The sequence below is a fragment of the Natator depressus genome, chromosome 1 (genome assembly GCF_965152275.1).
Source record: "Natator depressus isolate rNatDep1 chromosome 1, rNatDep2.hap1, whole genome shotgun sequence".
NCBI classification, from domain to species: domain Eukaryota; kingdom Metazoa; phylum Chordata; order Testudines; family Cheloniidae; genus Natator; species Natator depressus.
Window position 1 is genome coordinate 220595443 of NC_134234.1, and position 21817 is coordinate 220617259.

Sequence of the window (21817 nt, forward strand, 5' to 3'; positions counted from 1 at the left end):
CGGCAACCTTCCCCTGGATTACTTTGAAGAACAGGATCTTGTACACCAAGGAACATCCCATGAATTCCAAATGGGCCACTGGGAATAAGGGTCAGGGTGGCTAGTATGTACTAGGCCAGAGGCTCCATCCCTACTGCGGGAATGGTGCTGATCTCAATACTGATGGTGATTGAGGAAGATCTTGAGAACTTCCTAGAGTGGTGCTTTGAAGGAAAGGATGAAGAGGAAGACATCCCTAAACTCAAACTGAACAAGCCCTGGAAGTTGGCCGGTGGTAGTGGAGGAGCTGCCTCCGATAGGGCAAACAAATAACCAGCCTCGTCCGAAAACCAATACAGAGATGGCATCAGTACCGATGATGAATGAGCACCGAAAGAGGCATCACGTTTCCACTATGCACTGGAGCAAACGGTAGTCCCAGAGGCCAGTACCAATCCCAAGATGAGGTCTGCAGCAATGACATCGATGCCGAAGAGACCCCCCACAGCAACAAAAAGGATGTTGAGCGCAACTCTAAACTCTGAGTGTTCGGCAGTGTGGTACATGATGCTGAAGAACAAGATAACTCTGCAAACAGATGGTGCCAAGAGGACAGCAGAAGCAGCAGCTGCCATGGCAGCTGAACGCTCCTGAATTATTGGGGAATCAGAAACAGAGAGGGAGAGTAGATCTCATGCTGTCTGCAAGGCCAATGGCACTGAGATAGCTGGTGCTGAACTCAACTGTACGGTGTGGTGTCCAACTGATCTTGGCACGGTACCAGCAAGCAGTTAGGCAACCCAGCTCCGACATACGGGAGGAATCATAGTGCTGGTCATTCCCCCTCTTGGAAGATAAAGAAAAATCTCTGACCTCTGGAATGGGACCTCTTTCTCAGAGGTCGAAGGGAAGCACCGGACCTCGAACCCAGAGAAGCATCTCGTGTTGGCTCCAAAGAAGAGCATGGAGCTGGATGATCTGTGGACATCCCCAGTGCCAAAGTGGGCCTCATGGACTGCTCCACCTGCATTTCCTTTTGAAACTCTTTGCAGATGGAGCACCTTTCTATAACATGCTCTTCTCCCAGGCACAACCAACAACACAAGTGAGGGGTCGCTATTGGGGATATCCACCTCACACGAAAGAATGTTTACACCCCAATAAAGGCATTACCCAGGGTAACTATCTATCCTAAATAACTATTACAGACTAAACCTAGGGGTATTGCTAAACACTACTGACCAACTATTAACTATATACAATAAAATACCAGAAAGCCTGAGCTGAAGGGGTCAGGGCGGCACAGCCACTGAATAGTCTAGGAAGGGGAGAGGACCTTAAATAGGCTAAGGGGTGAGAAGACATGAGTACCACTCCTACAGGCACTGCTAAGCAAAGTTCTCCGGCTTTGGTGCGAGGGGCGTGTGCACACCTGAGTGGAATACATGTCTACAATCACTCAAAGAACTGCTGCTTGAACTCAAAGGCAAAATTCCTACCAAGACGAGTCTTTACTTTGCCTTTTCAATTTCACTCAAACACAACCCTTTACCATTAACCAAGTTGTCTAACCGTAGAAAGTAGGCGAGATTGCTCTCAACAGAACCACTTTCAGCATCCATCTAAATAGATAAGGATCATGATGGAACCAACAGTCACAAAAAGGAGAGGGGGGAAAAAGAGCCCCAAGACGTTTTGCCCATACTCTTTCCACAGAGGAAGAGCCCTTAAATGAACTGAGTGTAACTTGCTCTAGTACATTTCATGCTCAAGGTACCTCACAGCACTTTACAAACAGCAGTTTGAATAGTGTACCTTAGGCCAATGTAGAAGGCCTTGTAGATGGAGCAATAGCTTTCCTTCGAAGTTTTGGACATTAGAATCTGTTTTATTAAGAGGTTAAAAATTAACATTACCAAAGATATCAAGGTTAGAGTCTTATTCTTTCAAAGTGCAGTTTGAGATTGTTAATTTCCATTACAGAAGCCATTGCAGATCGGCAGAAGGGACCTTAAGTTAACATTTTGCTACTAATCTCAAATAACCTATGAAGTCAGTAAAGAAGTTTACAAAATTGTATTAAATAAATGCCAGTTGTAACAGATAGTCTCTTGTGAACAACTTGGAATGCAAAGGCCTGTGACCAAAAAGTTGCACCTTATGTATATTTTAACCTCAGTTATGTAGTTTTCTACTGAAAGATATACACTAACTTAATATACATACATACATACATACACACACACACTTTCTTTTCTTCTTCTTCTTCTTTTTTTTTTTTTAAAGGTTACATGATGAAGTGGACTGAACATGGGACTGGAAGCCAGAACTCCGAAGCTCTGAACTTGGCTCTAGTAACTTGCTATGAAACCCTTAGCAACACTCGGTGCCTTAATTTCCGCACCTGTAAAATGAGGATAATACTGCTGATGTGCATAAGTGTTCTGAAGATTACCTAGTTAGTGCTTTTATATTGGTAGTGCTTTACAAACACTAACATGTATACAATCAACAGATTTTACCCCACTACTGAATTAAATTCTGAATTTGTAGGATATTTTGGTTTATAAACAACTTCATATTTGGATTATCCTCTTAAATGCCACAGCGAGAGACGGAAAACAGGCTCCTCCAAGGCAACCTGCTGAAATGTAACTGTAAATAACTGCAATGATTAGTGACCTAGAAATAGATGAGAGTTTTGAAGAAATGTTTGGATTGGAACAAAGCCCTTTTAGTTTTCTGCTTGATGCTCTTTCTAGTGTTGGTGAAATTCATATAATCCAATTGTCACACATTTTTAAACGATTTTAAAATAATGATTTACAAATATGCATTTCTTCAGCACCTGGTCATACTTTAGATACTTATAAGATTTGCCTTTACAAACATATAGTTGCGAACTGAATACTTGTAATTGTATTTAATCAGTTGATTTTAGTTCAGAAAGGGACATGAGTTTAGTAAGACAAATTGATATATTAATGCAACAGGCCCTCACTACTTTTCAATAGGGCCAATGCTACAGACATTTTTCTTGTGCTACCATACCTGTCTGTTGTAATGGTAAGCATATGTGTGTCCTTGCAGTACCGCTCTCCTACAAGTTTAATGAGCTTCTTCTTTGCATGGTCATCCAAGTTCAATTTGGAAAGCTTAACCTTGAAGTACAAGAAAAAACATCTTTAGTTCTTTTGCAGATCCAATCCACACAATGTTTTTAGAATTAGCTAGACGGTATCTTTTACTGAGGAATTAAAAATCATGAATTGAGATATGTGCATTCATAGAGTTGTCTTTAAAAGCATTACTTGTCAAAAATATTTGAAATATAGACAAGGGACCATTTGAGAACAAAGTTTTGGGGTGAATTTGTCCGTCTCTCCTTTTATCCAGATGCAGAGAAAATAAACAAACAGGTATCTTTTGCAGATCACTAGGACTACTACTCAGATATTTCAAAGATGCTTGTCTTAAGTGTCTAAAAAACAGGACGACACTAAAACGGAGGTACTCCAAAATACCACAACACTTATTGGGGGATTTTTATTACCCAACTGACAAATACAAGCATGCATCAAAAATATTCATAGCTATTATGGCTAGAAGAGAGCGTACTGACCATATAGGCTGCGTAACACAGGCCACAGAGTCCCCCCCCCCCCAATAGTTCCCGCATCAAGCCTGCAGAGAAAATAACTTTAGAATGCATAAGCAAAAGAATCCAGCTGAGAGGAAATCAACCCGAATCTACGTATTATGTACAGAATCTAAGTAAGAATGATAAACTGGTACTAGTAGCTATGACAGAGGTGGGCAAACTCTGGCCCACGGGACTGTCCTGCCCAGCCCCTGGCCGGGGAGGCTAGCCCCTGGACCCTCCCCCACTGTCCCTCCTCCCCCGCAGCCTCAGCGCGCCATGCCGCCAGTGCTCTGGCCCTCCGTTCCTGCTGTGCAGTGCAGGCAGTGTGGCTGGCTGGCTCCGGCCAGGCGGCAGGGCTGCGAGCTCCTGCTGCTCTGAGCAGCATGGTAAGGGGGTGAGGAGGTTGGATGGGGAGGAGGGGCACTGAGGGGATGGGGAACAGGGGCCGTTGGATAGGCGTGAGAGTCCCGGGGGGCGCTCTGGATAGGGGTTGGGGCAGTGAGGGGACAGGGAGCGGGGGGGTTGGATGGGGGTGGAGTCCCAGGGGGCGGTTAGGGGGACAGAGGGAGGTGGGAGAGGTTGGATGGGGTGGAGGTTCGGGGGGGGGGGTGTCAGGGGATGGGGAACAGGGGACAGTTAGGGGCGGGGGTCCCGGGAGGGGGCAGTCAGGGGACAAGGAGCGGGGGGGGTAGGATGGGTCGGGGGTTCTGAGGGAGGCAGTCAGGGGGCAGGAAATGGGAGGAGGCAGATAGGGGGCAGGCCAGGCTGTTTGGGGAGGCACAGCTTCCTTACCCAGCCCTCCATACAGTTTGGAAACCCCGATGTGGCCCTCGGGCCAAAAAGTTTGCCCACCCCATGGCTATGACATACTTGAATTCACTTTAGCAAATAATGGATTCACGGAATGCACCTGTACAAGGATATGAGATTTCACGATAACAAATTTTTGTTGAGGAGCAATGGGAGGACATATTAGAATCCACCAGTGTGAAAGGCAGTTGAGAAATTCTAAAAGGCATTACTGCTAACCATCAGTAGACTAATTCCTCTGAAAAGGAAGACTGCAAGGAACAAGCAGTAGCCACTGTAGCTCTTTGAGGGACTGCTCAAAGATGAGAATTTGGGCTTGTCCATGAGGTGACTGTGTGCAGCAAGCTGGAGTATAAATCTATGGTGCTCTAGCCTGCTGTGCATTAACTGGCCACGTGGACCCTGCTTCTGTGCACTAAGAGTACCAGTATGTGCTCTGACAATCAAAGAAGATGCAGTGCTGGTGTAGTCATATTGGTCCCAGGATATTAGAGAGACAAGGGAGATGAGGTAATATCTTTTATTGGACCGACTTCTGTTTGTGAGAGACAGAAGCTTTCAAGCTTACACAGAGCTCTTTTTCAGGTCTGGGAAACTTACAGAGGCTATAGCTACACTACAAATTACTTCTGTATAACTTACGTCGCTCGGAGGTGTGAATAATCCACACCCCAAAGCAACAAAGTTATACCAACCTAAGCGCTGGTGTGGACAGCACTATGTCGGTGGGAGAGCTTCTCCCGCCGACATAGCTACCACCTCTTGCAGAGGCAGGAGTTATTAAGCCGAGAGGAAAGCCCTCTTGTATCGGCTTAAAGCATCTTCACCAGAAGCGCGACAATGGCACAGCAGCATCGGTGCAGCTGTACCACTGTAATTGTAGACATAAGCCTCAGTGTCACAGATAAATACAAGATGGAACAGACTGTTTAGTATCAGTCGTTGACACATTTTCAAGGGACCATTCAAGGCGAAGTGGCCTGTTAACACCCCCACCAGTCAAAGGAAGGTAGGGAAGGGAGGGGTTTGTCAACAAATGGCAGACAAAACCCCCAGACTGAGGGCTTGTACACGCTCACGCTTACTTTGGTATAACTCAAGTTGCTCCGGGGTGTGAAAAAGCCACCCCCCTGAGCAACATAAATTACACCGACCTAAGCGCCAGTGTGGACAGTGCTATGTCGGCAGAAGCATCTCTCCCACCGCTTGGGGAGGTGGAGTAATTATGCCGACAGGAGAGCTCTCTCCCGTCAGCATAGAGCGTCTGCACTAACAGCACTACAGCTGCGTCACTGTAGCAATTCTAGTGTAGACTAGCCCTGAGTCAATGGTAGCTAAACGGCTAAAAGAATTAGGAAGCTTTAACAAACTTCAGGAAAAATGTATTAGATTAATAATGAGTAGGATTAAATTAATGACCCAAAAATGGCTGAGGCACAGAACTTGGAATATATGTCTTTAACCAACAAGAGGGAAAAAAATTGGGAAGTAGCACTAAAAATGTCACAGCACTAACTTCACATAACATTTTACAAATAAATATACAAAAGCTATGTTACCTGTTCTGAAGGTCTATGATTTAAGACAATATGGCAATGCTATTGAGGAAGATTGTTTTCCTCTAGGTCCAGACTACGTAAGAACGATTTATAGAATTTTAGCAATGTGTAGAGGAGACGGGCTTACAGAGAGAATGGACGTCTGCTAGCATGTGACATCACAATCAAAATGTTTGACAAATGACCTAAATGTGGATTACCTGTATTTTGTTGCATGTCACACCACAATTTACAGATTTTATTTTAAACTGTAAGTTCTGTTTTAAACAAGGTTCTGTCTATTAATTATATTAACCAGTTTCTTGAAAGAAAACAAAAAAACACATTGTAACATGCAACTGTAAATTCCCTCCACATGAATTTGAAACCTGGACCTTCACATCACATAGAGGTCAGCATCTGTTAAAGGTTTGTAGTGGGGCCTAGCCACCTGATGGGGACTCATCACACACAGTCTGTGGGTTACACAACTACTTAGTAGGCAAGCAGTAGAATTTTGGAGATCAGAAATATTGAGTTCTCAACCTTGCTTTAGGAGAGGAGTGTGGTGCAGTGACTGAAGATAGGATAACCAAAGCACATATCTAGCACATTCAGTCTGAAAGGCAATTTGAGTGGAAGAGAGCTCTAATCTCCTTACTGCCTGCAATTTCCTTATGCACTCTCTGTACAGTTATTTGTAAGAAGGGGATCTTGACTACCTTTTAGTATCAGGATATGAGGTTTTAATAATAAGGGCTGTGTAAGTGTATGGAAATATAAAAAGCAGTCAGCAGATGTAAGATGTGAATTCTGTCTGTTGCTTACAGTTCAGTCCACATTACCCTATATAGGTACAGGCCGGGGGGGGGGGGTAGAGGAGGGGTGAAGAGAAGAGAGAGAATGAGAATTTCCTCCTATTGAACAGGCAGCCTGATTTCACCCTAAACTCAGAATGTCGCACAAGATCCAGTACCCTTGAGAGGTCTAGCTCCATGCAAGACACACATCAGTGTGTGCAAGAGTGGGTCTCGTATATCCAATACCATTTAAAATGGAACCTCTTCCGGGGAATGCCATACCATCACAGAGCACATTAGAAAAAGGTAATGAGTAAATACCTTTGCTCTCATAAGATTTTCTGCTGGATCCTTAGGGTCTACAAAGAGCACACTGAATGAGATCTTAGAAGCCAAAGTTCTAAGTAGTTTAACTTTCATTAAAGCTTCAACAATAAAAACCCTTCCATAAGCCACTATTTAAAACAGCTGAGAGAGGACATTTCTACTACCAGTTTTAACACATATTTTTGAATAACCGTCTTCAATTAGGTATTTTGTGGCTAAAATTTTGACAAACATTCTTTGTCAAATACTTCTTTTAAGAATGGGTCAGTGCTGCCGAAAGCTATATGAACAGATTATGCTATGAGCTCTGCAGGATTTCAGCGACTGTGTGGCAAACACTCAACAACAACATGTTAGCATACATTGGCCCTGTAAAATCATGACTATCTAAGCTTGCTTTACCAGAACCTCCTGGTATATTGTGAAAACCATCAACCCAGATCTCAGGCATTAGCTCTTATTTACCAACAATGCAAAACACTTCCATTGCAACATAGCAGTACTTTTCACACTACATTAGTTGTGCGGTATCATTATCTGTTATACTCGCATGTGCATAATGTAATTATCCCAAACTCATGACAACACACACCTTTATAGCATTCTCATATTACTGTGTTTCATGAGCAATATTTAACGGTCTGCTCAGTTTACGTTACAGGAATTTAAAAAGATTTCATTTTTATTTCTGTGCATTCAGGGCTGCGTTACTATAACAGACATTTATGCAGTTAGCTAGTTCAAGCAGGATAATAATTTCACTGTTTACAACTATCAACTAGAATGCTCCACACTGTTTTATGATAGTTAATGTTTATCACCCATAGTATCATTAATAGTGAATGATGTAAAATGACAGCGGATTATATTTTCAGTCCTATAACACCAGGTTAGGCTAACAGCAGATGAGATTCCTATTTGAGATTAGACCCAAGCAAGTGCATTGGAGGGGGACGGAATGAAAAAATTGGGGGAACAAATTAAGATCTTAAAGAGCCTCTACACAATTATTTTCCTCAAAAGCAACACAATTTCTACACTTTTGTTTTATAAAACAAATCTAAATTTGCACATCAGCAACAGAGGTTTCCTTATTCCATAGCACAATGGAGACTGTTGCAGCAAATACCTGCAAACTCACTGATAGAATCTCAGTCACTGTTTGACCTAATGCCATCTGCTTTCCACCTTAAAATCTCCTCCCCGCACCCCCCCCACCCCAAAACACACACACACATACACACACACACCAGGCAGATTATGTTGTCACAGGATTAATCAGAGAACACTAAAGACAGAATTCATTAATGGGGTCTGGGGTATGATCATAAGTGCCTGGAAGGCCATATGGCTAGCTGTTTCATTTGTACTCCCTTTTTTTGGTTGAATACTAATAACGAATATCCACATGCTGCTCTATAAACACTATATCACATGCTAATATCAGAGGACACACATTTCAGCTAGATAGGACAGTATGTGTTTCGGGGGAGTCACATGCGTGTGTAGGTATGTGAACACATACACCTACCTCTAAATCATTCACAATACTCCTGTTAGCTAAAAAAACATCCTGTATTAGGACGTGGCTACTGAATATATGTAGCACCAGACCACTGACTTGTGATAACAGATGGTTACATTTTCTTTGTCCTCTGAAGCTTATTCTTCTTCTGAGCAATGCTCCAGTAACAAAAGTTACTGGTAAAGAAAATTTTAGAAAATTGTTGGTTACTGACAAGTCAAATTCAGTTCCAATTCACAAACGTAGCAACTTGTATCTAATGGGCAGGTGAGGGAGGGAAAAACAAACAAAAAACTCCCCAACGAACTGGATAGCTCAGGGAACTAGATAGCTCAGAGGTTACATTATTCAAAGTTAGCATATTCTGATGGCTCTTCTAAAGAATTAGACAAGTCGGTGGTCTTCTGAAGCTTTTAACAGGACCTGTCCTTATCATACAAAAGCCACTATGACAGAGCCCACTGTCGGGGGGCCCAGACAAAGGGCTAATATCTCAGCCACAAAGGCGATTCTTAAGATCAGGCTGAAAAATGACAATACAGTGCTTTTCAATAGCACTAAGTTCATTACACAAAAATAGAGAGAGTTCATCAAAAGCCATTTTCTGCATTATGCTGCACAACCCCAGAAACTCTATGCTTTATAACAGATGGTCACTGACAGCAATCTACCAGATCTACATCATTATTAAGTATTTGGATTCCGATGTCAACAAGAAATAATCACCGGAAAGAACTGGGATTTAAGGACATTTACATTTCCGAAAATCTGAAGTGTAGCAAAATGCCTAATAAACCTATTCTAAAAAAAAAACAAAAACAAAAACAAAAAACCCAACTGATTTTTAAAATTTTGGACTAGAGTGTTTCAATTTCATAATTATCTTGTTTAAAATGTAAGAATAAAAACAATCCCCCCCCCCCGCAAAGATACAAACACGAACACTGAGGATAAGATTTTAAGAATAAAATCAGGGTACTAAATAATGCACAGTTGTCTCAGGGTCTGAAGTTTCACGTTGCCAGCTAGCCACTGGTCAACTAAAAGAAAAGAGAAAAAAAGAGAAGGACCCCCACACACACAGAGTTTTGACAGACTTATGGAGAAGCCTGGATCCACAGCAGGAACAGTGAGCATCTAACTATTCCTGTAGGAATGACAGCTAGTACCACACCCCTGCCTGTCCCAAAGAAGTGTTGTTTTTTGTTTATTTTTTTAATACCCTTCTTTTACTGATACAAAAGCAATGAGAGCCCCCCCACACACACACAGGCAGGCTGGGGGGCAGGTCTGTAGCTGACCCTTGGTCTTGCACAGGGTGCATCGGGAACGTTTGCTGGGCTGTAGGTGTGGGTTGGGTGGAGTCACAGTTTCTTGATACCAGGCACCCACCATGTGGGCTAGACAAATGCATGAAGATAAGACAGTCCCCAGCCTTCTTCCCACCACTGTCAAGAAGACTGTTCCTCCCAGTTGTAAAGGGAGACTGCTTCTGCTGAAGCCCCATTTCTACAAGCAGCAGAGGCTAGCACTGCCACATCACTATTGGCAAATGGGGTTATTAGAAGTGCAGTGTTACATTGGCCTGAGTACTGCTAATTTACAACCTGCATTCATTTATATTTCCTACGAAACCACTACAGTTTTAAGCTGCACATGGGCATCTGGATCTCCTGAACTGTGGTGAGCAATTTTCACGTGGCGATTAGCTTCTAACCTGAAATATTGAGCCCTGCTGTCTTTATGCTCTTGCACTGATTGTTACAGACCTGATTCAAAGCCCATTAAAGTCTATCGAACTATTTTGACACTCAAACTCCTACAACAGATAGCTGCAGCGAAACGGGAGCCAGCAAACAGAGCTGTAAACAGGGGAGTTTGAGTGGGAGTTTGCAATGGGAGTTTGGGGGGGAAGACTAGGAGAACCAGGCAGAGGAACAGACAGACTAGTGAAGGGAGTGTGTGGTGTTCTGGCATTGTTGTGGTGCTCGTTGGGGGTTTGTGTTTCCCGGACTAACAGGACTTAGGTGAGAAGGCGATGACAGATACAGAGGCAGCAGTGGTAGTGACCCAAGCAGTGGAAGACACAATGAAGATGACAGGATGTAGAAGCTGCGGCACATACATGATCCTGGAGGGGGAACCTGAAAAGAGTTTTGTCTGCATAAAGTACCACCTGATAGAGCTGATGGAAGAAAAGATCTGAGGATTGGAGATGCAGGTGGAAACTCTGATTGAGTTTAGAAGGGGGTTCGAGCAGATGATGAAGTAAAGACATGAGGAGGCTGAAGGGAAAAGCTCAGACTTGCAGACGGAAGCAGGACCAAAGAACTCTGAGGGGAGACTGCTGGGTGAGGAAAGTGGACAGGGGAAGCATGTGACTAAGAGAACCAGGCAAAGGAAGAGAGGGGCTTGTGAAGGAGAAACAGATCTCAGGAACAGGTTTGCAGAGTTGGAAAATGAAGAAGGGGCACAGCAGCTGGTCACTGAAGGTGGGAGGGCAAGAAAGAAGAGAAGAGCAGCTAGTTCTATAGCAAGAGGGAAAGAGTCAATGGAGATAACACCACCAAATATGAGCCCCAGAAGGATACAGGATGGGTTGCAGAGGATTGCAAGGGAGAATAGGAATCGATAGGACTTACAGCCAGAGGGAACAGAGGATAGACCAGAGAATTGCACCATCACCAGGAAAAGGCAGGTCTACATGACTGGGGACTTCTTACTGAGAAGAACAGACAGGCCAGTAACCAGAGCTGATCCAGAGAACAGAAGGGTGTGCTGTCTGCCGGGTGCCAAGATACGGGATGTGGATCTGAGGCTGAAGAGGATCCTAACGGGAGCGGGAAAGAAACCACTGATTGTCCTTCATGTGGGAACAAATGATACAGCTAGATTCTCGCTGGAACGTATCAAGGGAGACTATGCCAGGCTGGGGAAGACGCTTAAGGACATCGAGGCTCAGGTGATTTTCAGTGGGATTCTGCCTGTTCCTAGAGAAGGGCAACAAAGGTGTGACAAGATTATGATGATCAACAGATGGCTCAGGCAGTGGTGCTATAAGAAGGGCTTTGGGATGTATGGCCACTGGGAGGCATTCATGAACAGAGGACTGTTCTCTCGGGATGTACTTCACCTGAGTAGGAAGGGAAACAGACTTCTAGGATGGTGGCTGGCACAACTGATTAAGAGAACTTTAAACTAGGAATTTGGGGGAGATGGTTGGGAGATGTCCAGGTAATCTCCATGCTGGATTTTAACATTGAGAGGGAGGAAAACAAAGTAAGAAAAGATACAGCCATGTGTAGGAGAATGGACATAAGGAGGAAGGGCAGCGTGGATACCAGTTTAATAGGCGATACTGGAGGTAGAATATCTGTGCCTAATCAGGCAAAGAATGTGAACAAAGGCAAACAGCAAAAATTAAGATGTTTGTACATAAATGCGAGGCGTCTAGGTAACAAAATGGAGGAACTAGAGTTTCTGGTGCAGGAAGTGAAACCACATATTATAGGGATAACAGAAACATGGTGGAATAGTATTCGTGACTGGAGTACAGGTATTGAAGGGTATGTGCTGTTTAGGAAAGAGAAATAAAGGCAAAGATGGTGGAGTAGCACTGTATATCAATGAGGAGGCAGACTATAAAGAAATAAGACGTGATGGAATGGTGGGCAAAAATCACATTGGGGAAGAAAGCTACTAGAGCTTCCCCTGGGATAGTGCTTGGGGTGTGCTACAGACTGCTGGGATCCGATTTGGATATGGATAGAGACCTCTTTAATGTTTTAATGAAGTAAATACTAATGGGAATTGTGTGATCATGGGAGACTTTAACTTCCCAGATATAGACTGGAGGATGAGTGCTAGTAATAATAATAGGGCTCAGATTTTCCTGGATGCGATAGCTGATGGATTCCTTCACCAAGTAGTTGCTGAGCCAACAAGAGGGGATGCCACTTTAGATTTGGTTTTGGTGAGCAGTGAAGACCTCATAGAAGAAATGGCTGTAGGGGACAAACTTGGTTCAAGCGATCATGAGCTAATTCAGTTCAAACTAAATGGAAGAACAAACAAAAATAGATCTGTGACTAGGGTTTTTGATTTCAAAAGGGCTAACTTAAAAAAATTAAGGAAATTAGTTAGGGAAGTGGATTGGACTGAAGAACTTGTGGATCTAAAGGCAGAGGAGGCCTGGAATTACTTCAAGTCAAAGTTGCAGAAACTAACAGAAGCCTGCATCCCAAGAAAGGGGAAAAAATTCATAGGCAGGAGTTGTAATCCAAGCTGGATGAGCAAATTCTCAGAGAGGTGATTAAGAAAAAGCAGAAAGCCTACAAGGAGTGGAAAATGGGAGGGATCAGCAAGGAAAACTACCTTATTGAGGTCAGAACATGTAGGAATAAAGTGAGAAAGGCCAAAAGCCACGTAGAGTTGGACCTTGCAAAGGGAATTAAAACCAATAATAAAAGGTTCTATAGCCATATAAATAAGAAGAAAACAAAGAAAGAAGAAGTGGGACTGCTAAACTCTGTGGATGGAGGGGGGGTTAAGGATAATCTATTCATGGCCCAATATCTAAACAAAATACTTTGCCTCCTTTGCAGCACTCTTTTAATGAGGAGCTTAGGGATAATGGCAGGATGACAAATGGGAATGAGGATATGGACGTAGATATTACCACAATCGAGGTAGAAGCCAAACTCGAACATCTTAATGGGACTAAATCGGAGAGCCCAGATAATCTTCATCCGAGAATATTAGAGGAACTAGCACATGAAATTGCAAGCCCATTAGCAAGAATTTTTAATGAATCTGTAAACTCAGGGGTTGTATCGTATGATTGGAGAATTGCTAACATAGTTCCTATTTTTAAGAAAGGAAAAAAAAGCGATCCAGGTAACTACAGGCCTGTTAGTTTGACATCTGTTGTATGCAAGGTCTTGGAAAAATTTTTGAAGGAGAAAGTAGTTAAGGACATTGAGTCAATGGTAATTGGGACAAAATATAACATGGTTTTACAAAAGACAGATAGTGCCAAACCAACCTGATCTCCTTCTTTAAGAAGATAACAGATTTTTTTTAGACAAAGGAAACGCAGTGGATCTAATTTACCTCAGTTTCAGTAAGTCATTTGATATGGTTCCACATGGGAAATTAGTTAAATTGGAAAAGATGGGGATAAATATGAAAACTGAAAGGTGGATAAGGAACAGGTTAAAAGGGAGACTACAACGGGTCATACTGAAAGGTGAACTGTCAGGCTGGAGGGAGGTTACTCGTGGAGTGCCTCAGGGATTGGTTTTGGAACCAATCTTATTTGATCTTTTTATATTACTGACCTTGGCACAAAAAGTGGGTGCGCGCTAAGAAAGTTTGACGATGACACAAAGCTGGGAGGTATTGCAAATACAGAGGAGGACCGGGATATCATACAGGAAGATCTAGATGACCTTTAAACTGGAGCAATAGTAATAGGATGAAATTTAATAGTGAGAAGTGTGGGATGAATTTAGGGATGAATAACAAGGATTTTTGTTATAATCTGGGGACTCATCAGTTGGAAGTAATAGAGGAGGAGAAGGACCTCGGAGTATTGGTTGATCACAGGATGACTATGAGCCGCCAATGTGATATGGCTGCGAAAAAAGCTAATGTGGTCTTGGGATCCATCAGGCGAGGCATTTCCGGTAGAGATAAGGAGGTGTTAGTATCATTATACAAGGCACTGGTGAGACCTCATCTGGAATACTGTGTGCAGTTCTGGTCTCCCATGTTTGAGAAGGATGAATTCAAACTGGAACAGGTACAGAGAAGGGCTACTAGGATGATCCGAGGAATGGAAAACCTGTCTTATGAAAGGAGACTCAAAGATCTTGGCTTGTTTAGCCTAACCAAAAGAAGGCTGAGGGGAGATATGATTGCTCTCTATACATATATCAGAGGGATAAATACCAAGGAAGGAGAGGAATTATTTAAGCTCAGTACCAATGTGGACACAAGAACAAATGGATATAAACTGGCCATCAGGAAGTTTAGTCTTGAAATTAGACAAAGGTTTCTAACCATTAGAAGAGTGAAGTTCTGGAACAGCCTTCCAAGGGGAGCAGTGAGGGCAAAAGACATATCTGGCTTCAAGACTAAGCTTGATAGGTTTATGGAGGGGATGGTATGATGGGATAGCCTAATATTGGCAATTAATTGATCTTTGACTATTAGCGGTAAATATGCCCAATGGCCTGTGATGGGATGTTAGATGGGGTGGGATCTGAGTTACTACAGAGAATTCTTTCCTGGGTGTCTGGCTGGTGAGTCTTACCCACATGCTCAGGGTTTAGCTGATTCCTTCCTGACCTCAAATAAGCCAATTTTCCTCCAGGGCAGATTGGTAGAGGCGCTGGGCGTTTTCTGCCTTCCTCTGCAGTGTGGGGCACAGGTCACTTGCTGGAGGATTCTCTGCACCCTGAAGTCTTTAAACCACAATTTAATGATTTCAATAGCTCAGAAGTAGGTTAGGGGTTTATTACAGGAGTGGGTGGTGAGATTCTGTGGCCTGTGTTTTGCAGGAAGTCAGACTAGACGATTATAATGGTCCCTTCTGACCTTAAAGTCTATGACTCTATGTCTATGACTAACACTCTAGCCTCTCAAGGCAGAACTAATGGTAGTCAGATACAACATCTCAATTTAAGTTTCTGTAAAAAACAACAACAAAAAACAAGCTTTCTTCTTGCCTCATTTCCTGTTCATCACCACAGGGATCAAGAGATCCCCCTCATCCTTACAACCACTCCCAGGCCTCCACCTCTCTTTCACCCAAGAGCTACACTCAAATTTCTCAGCCACCATGTAGCAGCACTCCAAAGTAAGCAGTCACCAGAGCCAGATGCCCAAGTACCAGTCTGCAGGGCAAGCTGCAAAAGCCATCTAACAAATGATGTAATCCCACACACAGGGAGGAAGAAGACCGAAGAACGGGACAACACTTCTACAGGTACTTCCTTACATCCATTAAAGCCCACACATCTCTCATTCAGAGAGAATTCAAGCCAATCCTCATCACCCCGACCACAGGAAATGTAGATACCCTGGTTGAGGTAGCCAGGGTCTAATGCCCTTACTACCACTTTCCCCACCCCAATCTCCTCAACCCCAAACCCAAAAAGTACAGACAAGCCTTTAAGATTTCAAAACCAAATATACCCCTTCCCATGCATATCAAAGACCTGCCACCCTGAGGGAAGTTAATTTATACTAGAGGCACTGGTCTCAACTCTCCATAGTTAAGATTGAATTCCATTTTCCACAACCTCCTTGTTATGTATGAAAAACAGTGTATCCTTCCCAACATTACAGCACTTATACTTTGATTACAGAATTATCAAGTCTGTTAGTTTATAGTTTAAAAATAGGGTAATTCAAGATATTTAGCATCCCTCTCTGTCTTTTCTTTGTCCAAAATGATCTTAGAGGAATAAGACATCCATATGGTTAAACTTATCTGAAATCTTATCTTGCCCATAGCTACAACCAAGGTTGTTAATAATTGTATCTAATATTTTTGTAATTATAATAGGCCACAGATAGGGTTGTAACCACCCGTCACCACTGTTCCTGTATTGCTAATTTGCATACAACAATTCTACTCGTTGTAAAGAGTCAGTCATATGAGGGGGACTGGACACGTGTCAAGAGTTCTCACTGGTCGATCACTTAGCCCACCTGTCGCTGCTCTTTAAAAGTTTCTATTTCCACGTAGTAGCTTGGGCATCAGTGCTACTGAGCTCCACTGCATGCTGAGACAGCACTGCCAGATAGGCAGGGCAACCCTTAAAGCAAGAAGACACTGGGATTGGGTTCTCCCTGTTCCCCTCTCCCCCACTGCCTCACATACCACCTATCTGATTAACTCAGCCCTCTACACAAGTAGGTCAAATTAACGCAAATTAAGAGCCAAATTCACCAGTACCCTCAGCTGTCTCCTTTGCACAGCTTTGGTGTATTGGAATCTGCCCTCAAACTAAAGTTTTAAAAATTATTTAATGTCAATACTACATCAAAGTAGTGTTCCCTGTGTTTCTTGTTTAGTGTTCATGTATGACATTTTCAATTATAAAAAGACTCCAATACATAAAATTAAGTTAAAATGCAGTTAAGCTTACAAGTAGATTTCAGTAACTTAAGGCGGGAAAAATAAACAACGTTTTAATTACCCCAAAACCATTACAAACCCAGGAAATTGAAAGTTAACCGTTATACTTCAGAAATCCAAAGATATTAGTGTAAGAAATGCATACTTAAGGCATCCAATAAAAACTTAACTCTCCCTTGCACTGGCAACACAAGGGGGAAAATACAAAAAAGTCTAATACATCTTTAAAAATCAATTTAATCTGATCTGGGACAACAAACACTGAAATGCCTTAATCATATGGTTATTACAGGATGTCACTACAAGGTAGTGCTAAGGTTATATGCATGCCTTAACTGTGCATCTCTACCTTACATACGAAAAAGATCGAAAAAAGTGTTATCTTAGTTACCTTAGTGTTAATTCAGTTACCTTAGTTTGTAATGCTTGATTTTTGGGATGATAATTAAAACACCTCTGGAATATTTTTAATCCCAGCAACACCCCATTATTCACAACCTTAATTCCATTTTAATGTAGTTATAGGTCCTGGAATATTAACAAAGTCATAACTATATTAGGACCACTGAGATAATGGAATAGTTTTTTAAACACTACTTTTACCCAAAATAAAATAGAAGAGGAAAAAGTAACACTATTTCTGCCACCTTGGCCCCAAGCAGTATTACACTGTTTTCACATCCCTAGGACAGGATACCTGCTTTCCATGGCTTAATTCATAAAAAGTAAGAGTTTTGTTTCTGTGAACTGCTGGATATCAAACACCCAACAGACAGGTGAATTAAAGCTCTCTGATAATGACTCACTTTGCCCTTTCTGTTCTAGCTGAGTAAGCTATCACCCAAATGCTCTAGTCCTCCAAGGACTCCTCCACCGAAGCCAGGTATGACTTTATATTCTGCCATTTCTGGGGTAAATATCAAGCAGAATTAAAATTATTTCATCACAGGCCTGCTGTTTTACTATAACTCCTTTCCCCTTTGTAAGTCACCTTGAAGACAAAGAATAAAATACCTGAAATGACTACACTCCCAGGACTACATTTCTGTTTTTGGGAACAGTTCCAATCCAAGCTTTTGTAACTATCACATTCTAGCAAATTAATCATGAGCATCACGAGCACATTAACCTGATGACATTAGATTAGAAAGCATGAGAGTTTAATTAGAAAGCTGTTAAACAGATCCCTGTGGCCACAACACAAGTTAACTCATTATAACAAAGTTTCTCATTATAATAAAAGTCTTACAGTTATAGCAAACAAATGAAAAAAATGCAAAAGCAATAATGGGTCCTAGAAGAGATCAGGCCCACAAAATGCCAGCCATTGGTCAGAGATTACTTAATTAAGTTATTTCTTGGGTTAAGGAATCTAAGACTTTGGCTTTATCAAGCTTGATGGCATTTCTGTTTCTAAAATAAATTCATGTGGCTGGTAACTGTCTCTGCCTTACAGAAAGTTTGAATGGACAGAAAGTATGCCACTTTGGCTTTACTTTAAACTGCTCCTCACTTATATCTGATACAGGTCATACTAATATGAATGAGTTTCCACATGTTGCTCTATATTTAAAGTAATCTACTATCTTTCATTTGAGTCTCAATTGCTACGTTTCTTGAAAGAGCTTGAAAAATGCCTTTTTTTGTTTACTAAAATATAATACTTACTCTTAAAGTCACCACTCTTGCTTTGGGATTACGAACAGATGGCCCTGCTGAAACATAATCTACTGTCTCAATTTCAATAGGAAAATGCTGCTCACATTTCTCATCACTGTCCAATACAGTTGGCCACTCAGTGCAGAAATCTGAGGGATAAAAAAGTTAAGTTCTTAAAAAATTGTTGCTTACATGTATTTATAGTTTTAAAGATTTTTTTCGTATATTTATAGGGAAGCCATATTTCCTTACATAATGAAAACACAAAGCTGTTATTAGTTTACAAGCACCACCACAATATTTCTTTACTTTTGAAATTAGCTCTTCAGCTTCACGCTCGAAGAACCCTTTCCAGATATCCAGAAGAAAAGATGGGCTTTGCAGCATACTCTGAAGGCTAACAGCAGAGCTGGGTAGGAAACTATTTTTCCATCTCACAAATATGTGAGAATTTTATCATATTTATATATCTTATATTTCAGAAGTCTTTGCCCCTCCCATCTCAAATCAGGAAGGAAAAAAAAAGTCAAAATTCTGAAAACATTTGAAAACCAAAAAAAAGCAATTTTTTTCTCCCTTTTTTGGGGGGTGGGGGGGGGGAAAGATTTGTCAAACTTGATCCTGTTTTGAGATTGGTTTTGGCACATGGACATTTTTCTAAAAAATTCCTGACCAGCTCTAGTTCACAGATCATCTGCGTCTGGGCAGACGGTGAAAAACAAAATTTCAAAATAGAAGACCCCTGAATTTCAAAGTAGAGAATTCCTCACAGAGAACATACTGCCAATAGATCCGTCTCTTCTATATGGAGGGGCTATTTAGGGATCTATACATTAAAAACAACATTTTGAATTCCACCTGGAAACTTACTGGCACACAGTAGAGATTCTACACCACCAGTAGAACGTGCCCTGGCATGAAACTCCACCTAAGAAGGGGACTGCTACGTTTTTCATTAGCTTTAATTTCCAAACCATTTCAATTTGTAGAACCAAGCAGAACACATTACAGTAATTACTTTTGAGAGGACATTGGCATGGATAACTATGACAAGATCTTCACTGGAAGAAGATAGGTTGCACTTCTCAAAAGATTCAGATAAAAAACACTCTTGGCCTCAGTCACTACCTGGGCATCCAAGAGCAATCTAATACAACTAGATTGTATCTGCTGCACAAACTCAGCTGGAGAATTTATACGATCTTTCTCAACTCTTCCAGCTGCTTTCCTCAGGCAATATACTTAGAAGCACCTTTATACTGATATAACTACATGCAGATTGGGGGTTGTACCATAAAACCTATATCAGTTTTTAAAAAATGCAGTCCTAACCAACAGTTTTACCGGTACAAAACACTGTGCATAAACCAGGCCATCATTTTCTCTGGACTGAGTCAGCCCCATACTCATCAAGACATCAGGTTTTCCATTTCCCTATACTAGCTAAGCCTAAGAGAAGAGCAATGCAATCTCTCCAGCACATTGAATACATCACAACCCAGAGTCACACAGTAAGCCTCCCAGTGGCCTCTTCTGGGGGAAAAGACATAGCTCCCTCAGAGTTGAGGAAACATGAATATATAGGGTTATGTCAAATATGATTCCACGTCAATCAATGGGACAAAAGAAAAATGGTACTGGACAATACTGAGAAAGAAGTCTGACAAGCAGCAAGCTTTGTATGTGGGTCTTCTTATCCTACCACACAGGTGTAATTAAATTACTTATTAAAGTGTCTTAAGAATTCCAAGGAAACTGTTTTAAAGAAAAGGCAAAAACTCACCTTTAAGAGCTGCACAGTGTTTCTTAATTGCTGGGGGAGTCAGATGCAAAAAGTTAGGGATCTGAAATAAAATATTTGATTATTTTTCAGTAACCTAGTTTGCTTATAAACAAATAAACTGCTTTGTGAACTTAAAATTGAAGGCACTCTCTTGAGCAGACAATAACTTGCTCAATGAACAAAGGCTGACTACTTATTCTACTTCTGTTACTACTTTCACAACTTATTCTCTTTAGACCAAGTGTGTGATACAAGACTCAAATGAGAGGATTAAATAAGTAAGTGTCTCCTCTCACCTCTGACCCAGCACAAGTCTCATTAACAAGTTATGAGAGCAAGTCACCAAGATCAGACTCTGTATGCATGACAGTTTAAGGGATCACAGTAAAGTGATAGTAAAGCTGAACTGATTCTCTTCATCTTCATTCGCTAGTTGGGTGCACAGTTGTATTATGTTAAATATATTGTGTGATAAATATATCAAGTATGAAGTGCTATCTGGAGAAAATATTTTGATCAAGCCATACTGCAAATCATTGGTCTTTGAGAGTTGAAATAAAACTAAGTTATATAAAGACTATAGTGATGCACCCTACCTTTATAAGCTCCAAATTGCCTCCTTTCGGTGGAGGTACTCCTCTCTTCACAGGATAGCCCATTCGGATGGGAAGAGGCACTGAAGAAGGATTAAATGCTGCTGCAGTTGGATAAACATTGCTCCAGTCCTGATCAACAGCCATCTTTTCAGTTCTAGGAGCTCCAGGCTAAAAAAAATTAGAAGTGACACAACATTGGTGGGGGTCAGTTATTTTGAGAGATAAACCCGTAACAGTGAAAGTGAACGGTGTTCTCAGGAATAATTGACTGGCTGGCGATAGTGGATCTTCTTAAGGCCAGTAACTTCAAGGAATGCCTTTTGCTAAGCTCATTACTGAGTTTTAAGAAAAGATACTTTTGTATTAAGTGTTTAATAAATTCCTTTTCAATTGTAGAACATTTATTCTATCATATAAACATCTTATTTTAACCAAACAACTACATTCACTATGTTCTAAAAAAAATTATGTTTACACCAAGAAAGTCTCTCTCTTTATCCTGAGGTACCGTATGTGTGTGTGCGCACGCATGTCTCAAATCTGCAAATGTAAAAAGTGACAATGAGGCAAACCCAAATTTTAGACCACTATTCTATATCACATTTTTTATTTCATTCTGGGAAGAGTTCAAAGGGGACATGCAAAGGAATTTGAGAGAGAGAGAGAGAGAGAGAGAGACTTCTGCCCTTTGTGGCTTCTTTATGATGCATAAAGAAAGGGTTCCCCCCCTCCCCCCGGGTATTCTAGAAGTATCAGGAAAGTCTGGTCTTCCATGGTTTTGTTATAAGTTCATAGAGATGACCAAGTAATGTTTAATGTGAGCTCTTAGGGACAGATTATGAAAGGTATTTAGATGCCTAAAGGTGCAAATAGGCACCAAGTGGGATTTTTCAGAGTGCTAAATTTCAATAAAACAAACAAAACAGGAGTTAAAAATTATGGTATTTTGAAAATTTAACCGAAGTTCACTTGATTTAAAAAACAAACAAACAAACAAAACCCCAAACA

At 41.5% G+C, this 21817-nt stretch overlaps 1 protein-coding gene across 1 annotated transcript in view; it reads right to left on the bottom strand.

Moving 5' to 3' along the window:
* MRPS35 (mitochondrial ribosomal protein S35) overlaps positions 1-21817 on the bottom strand; it is a 56198-nt gene that overhangs the window by 28371 nt on the left and 6010 nt on the right. Inside the window, exons 3-6 of the mRNA XM_074948918.1 lie at positions 20810-20977; positions 20214-20274; positions 18440-18579; positions 3031-3140 (exon numbers count right to left, since the gene is read on the bottom strand). Of these exons, the coding sequence (XP_074805019.1) occupies positions 3031-3140; positions 18440-18579; positions 20214-20274; positions 20810-20977 (479 nt within the window). The remainder of the gene's footprint in view (positions 1-3030; positions 3141-18439; positions 18580-20213; positions 20275-20809; positions 20978-21817) is intronic.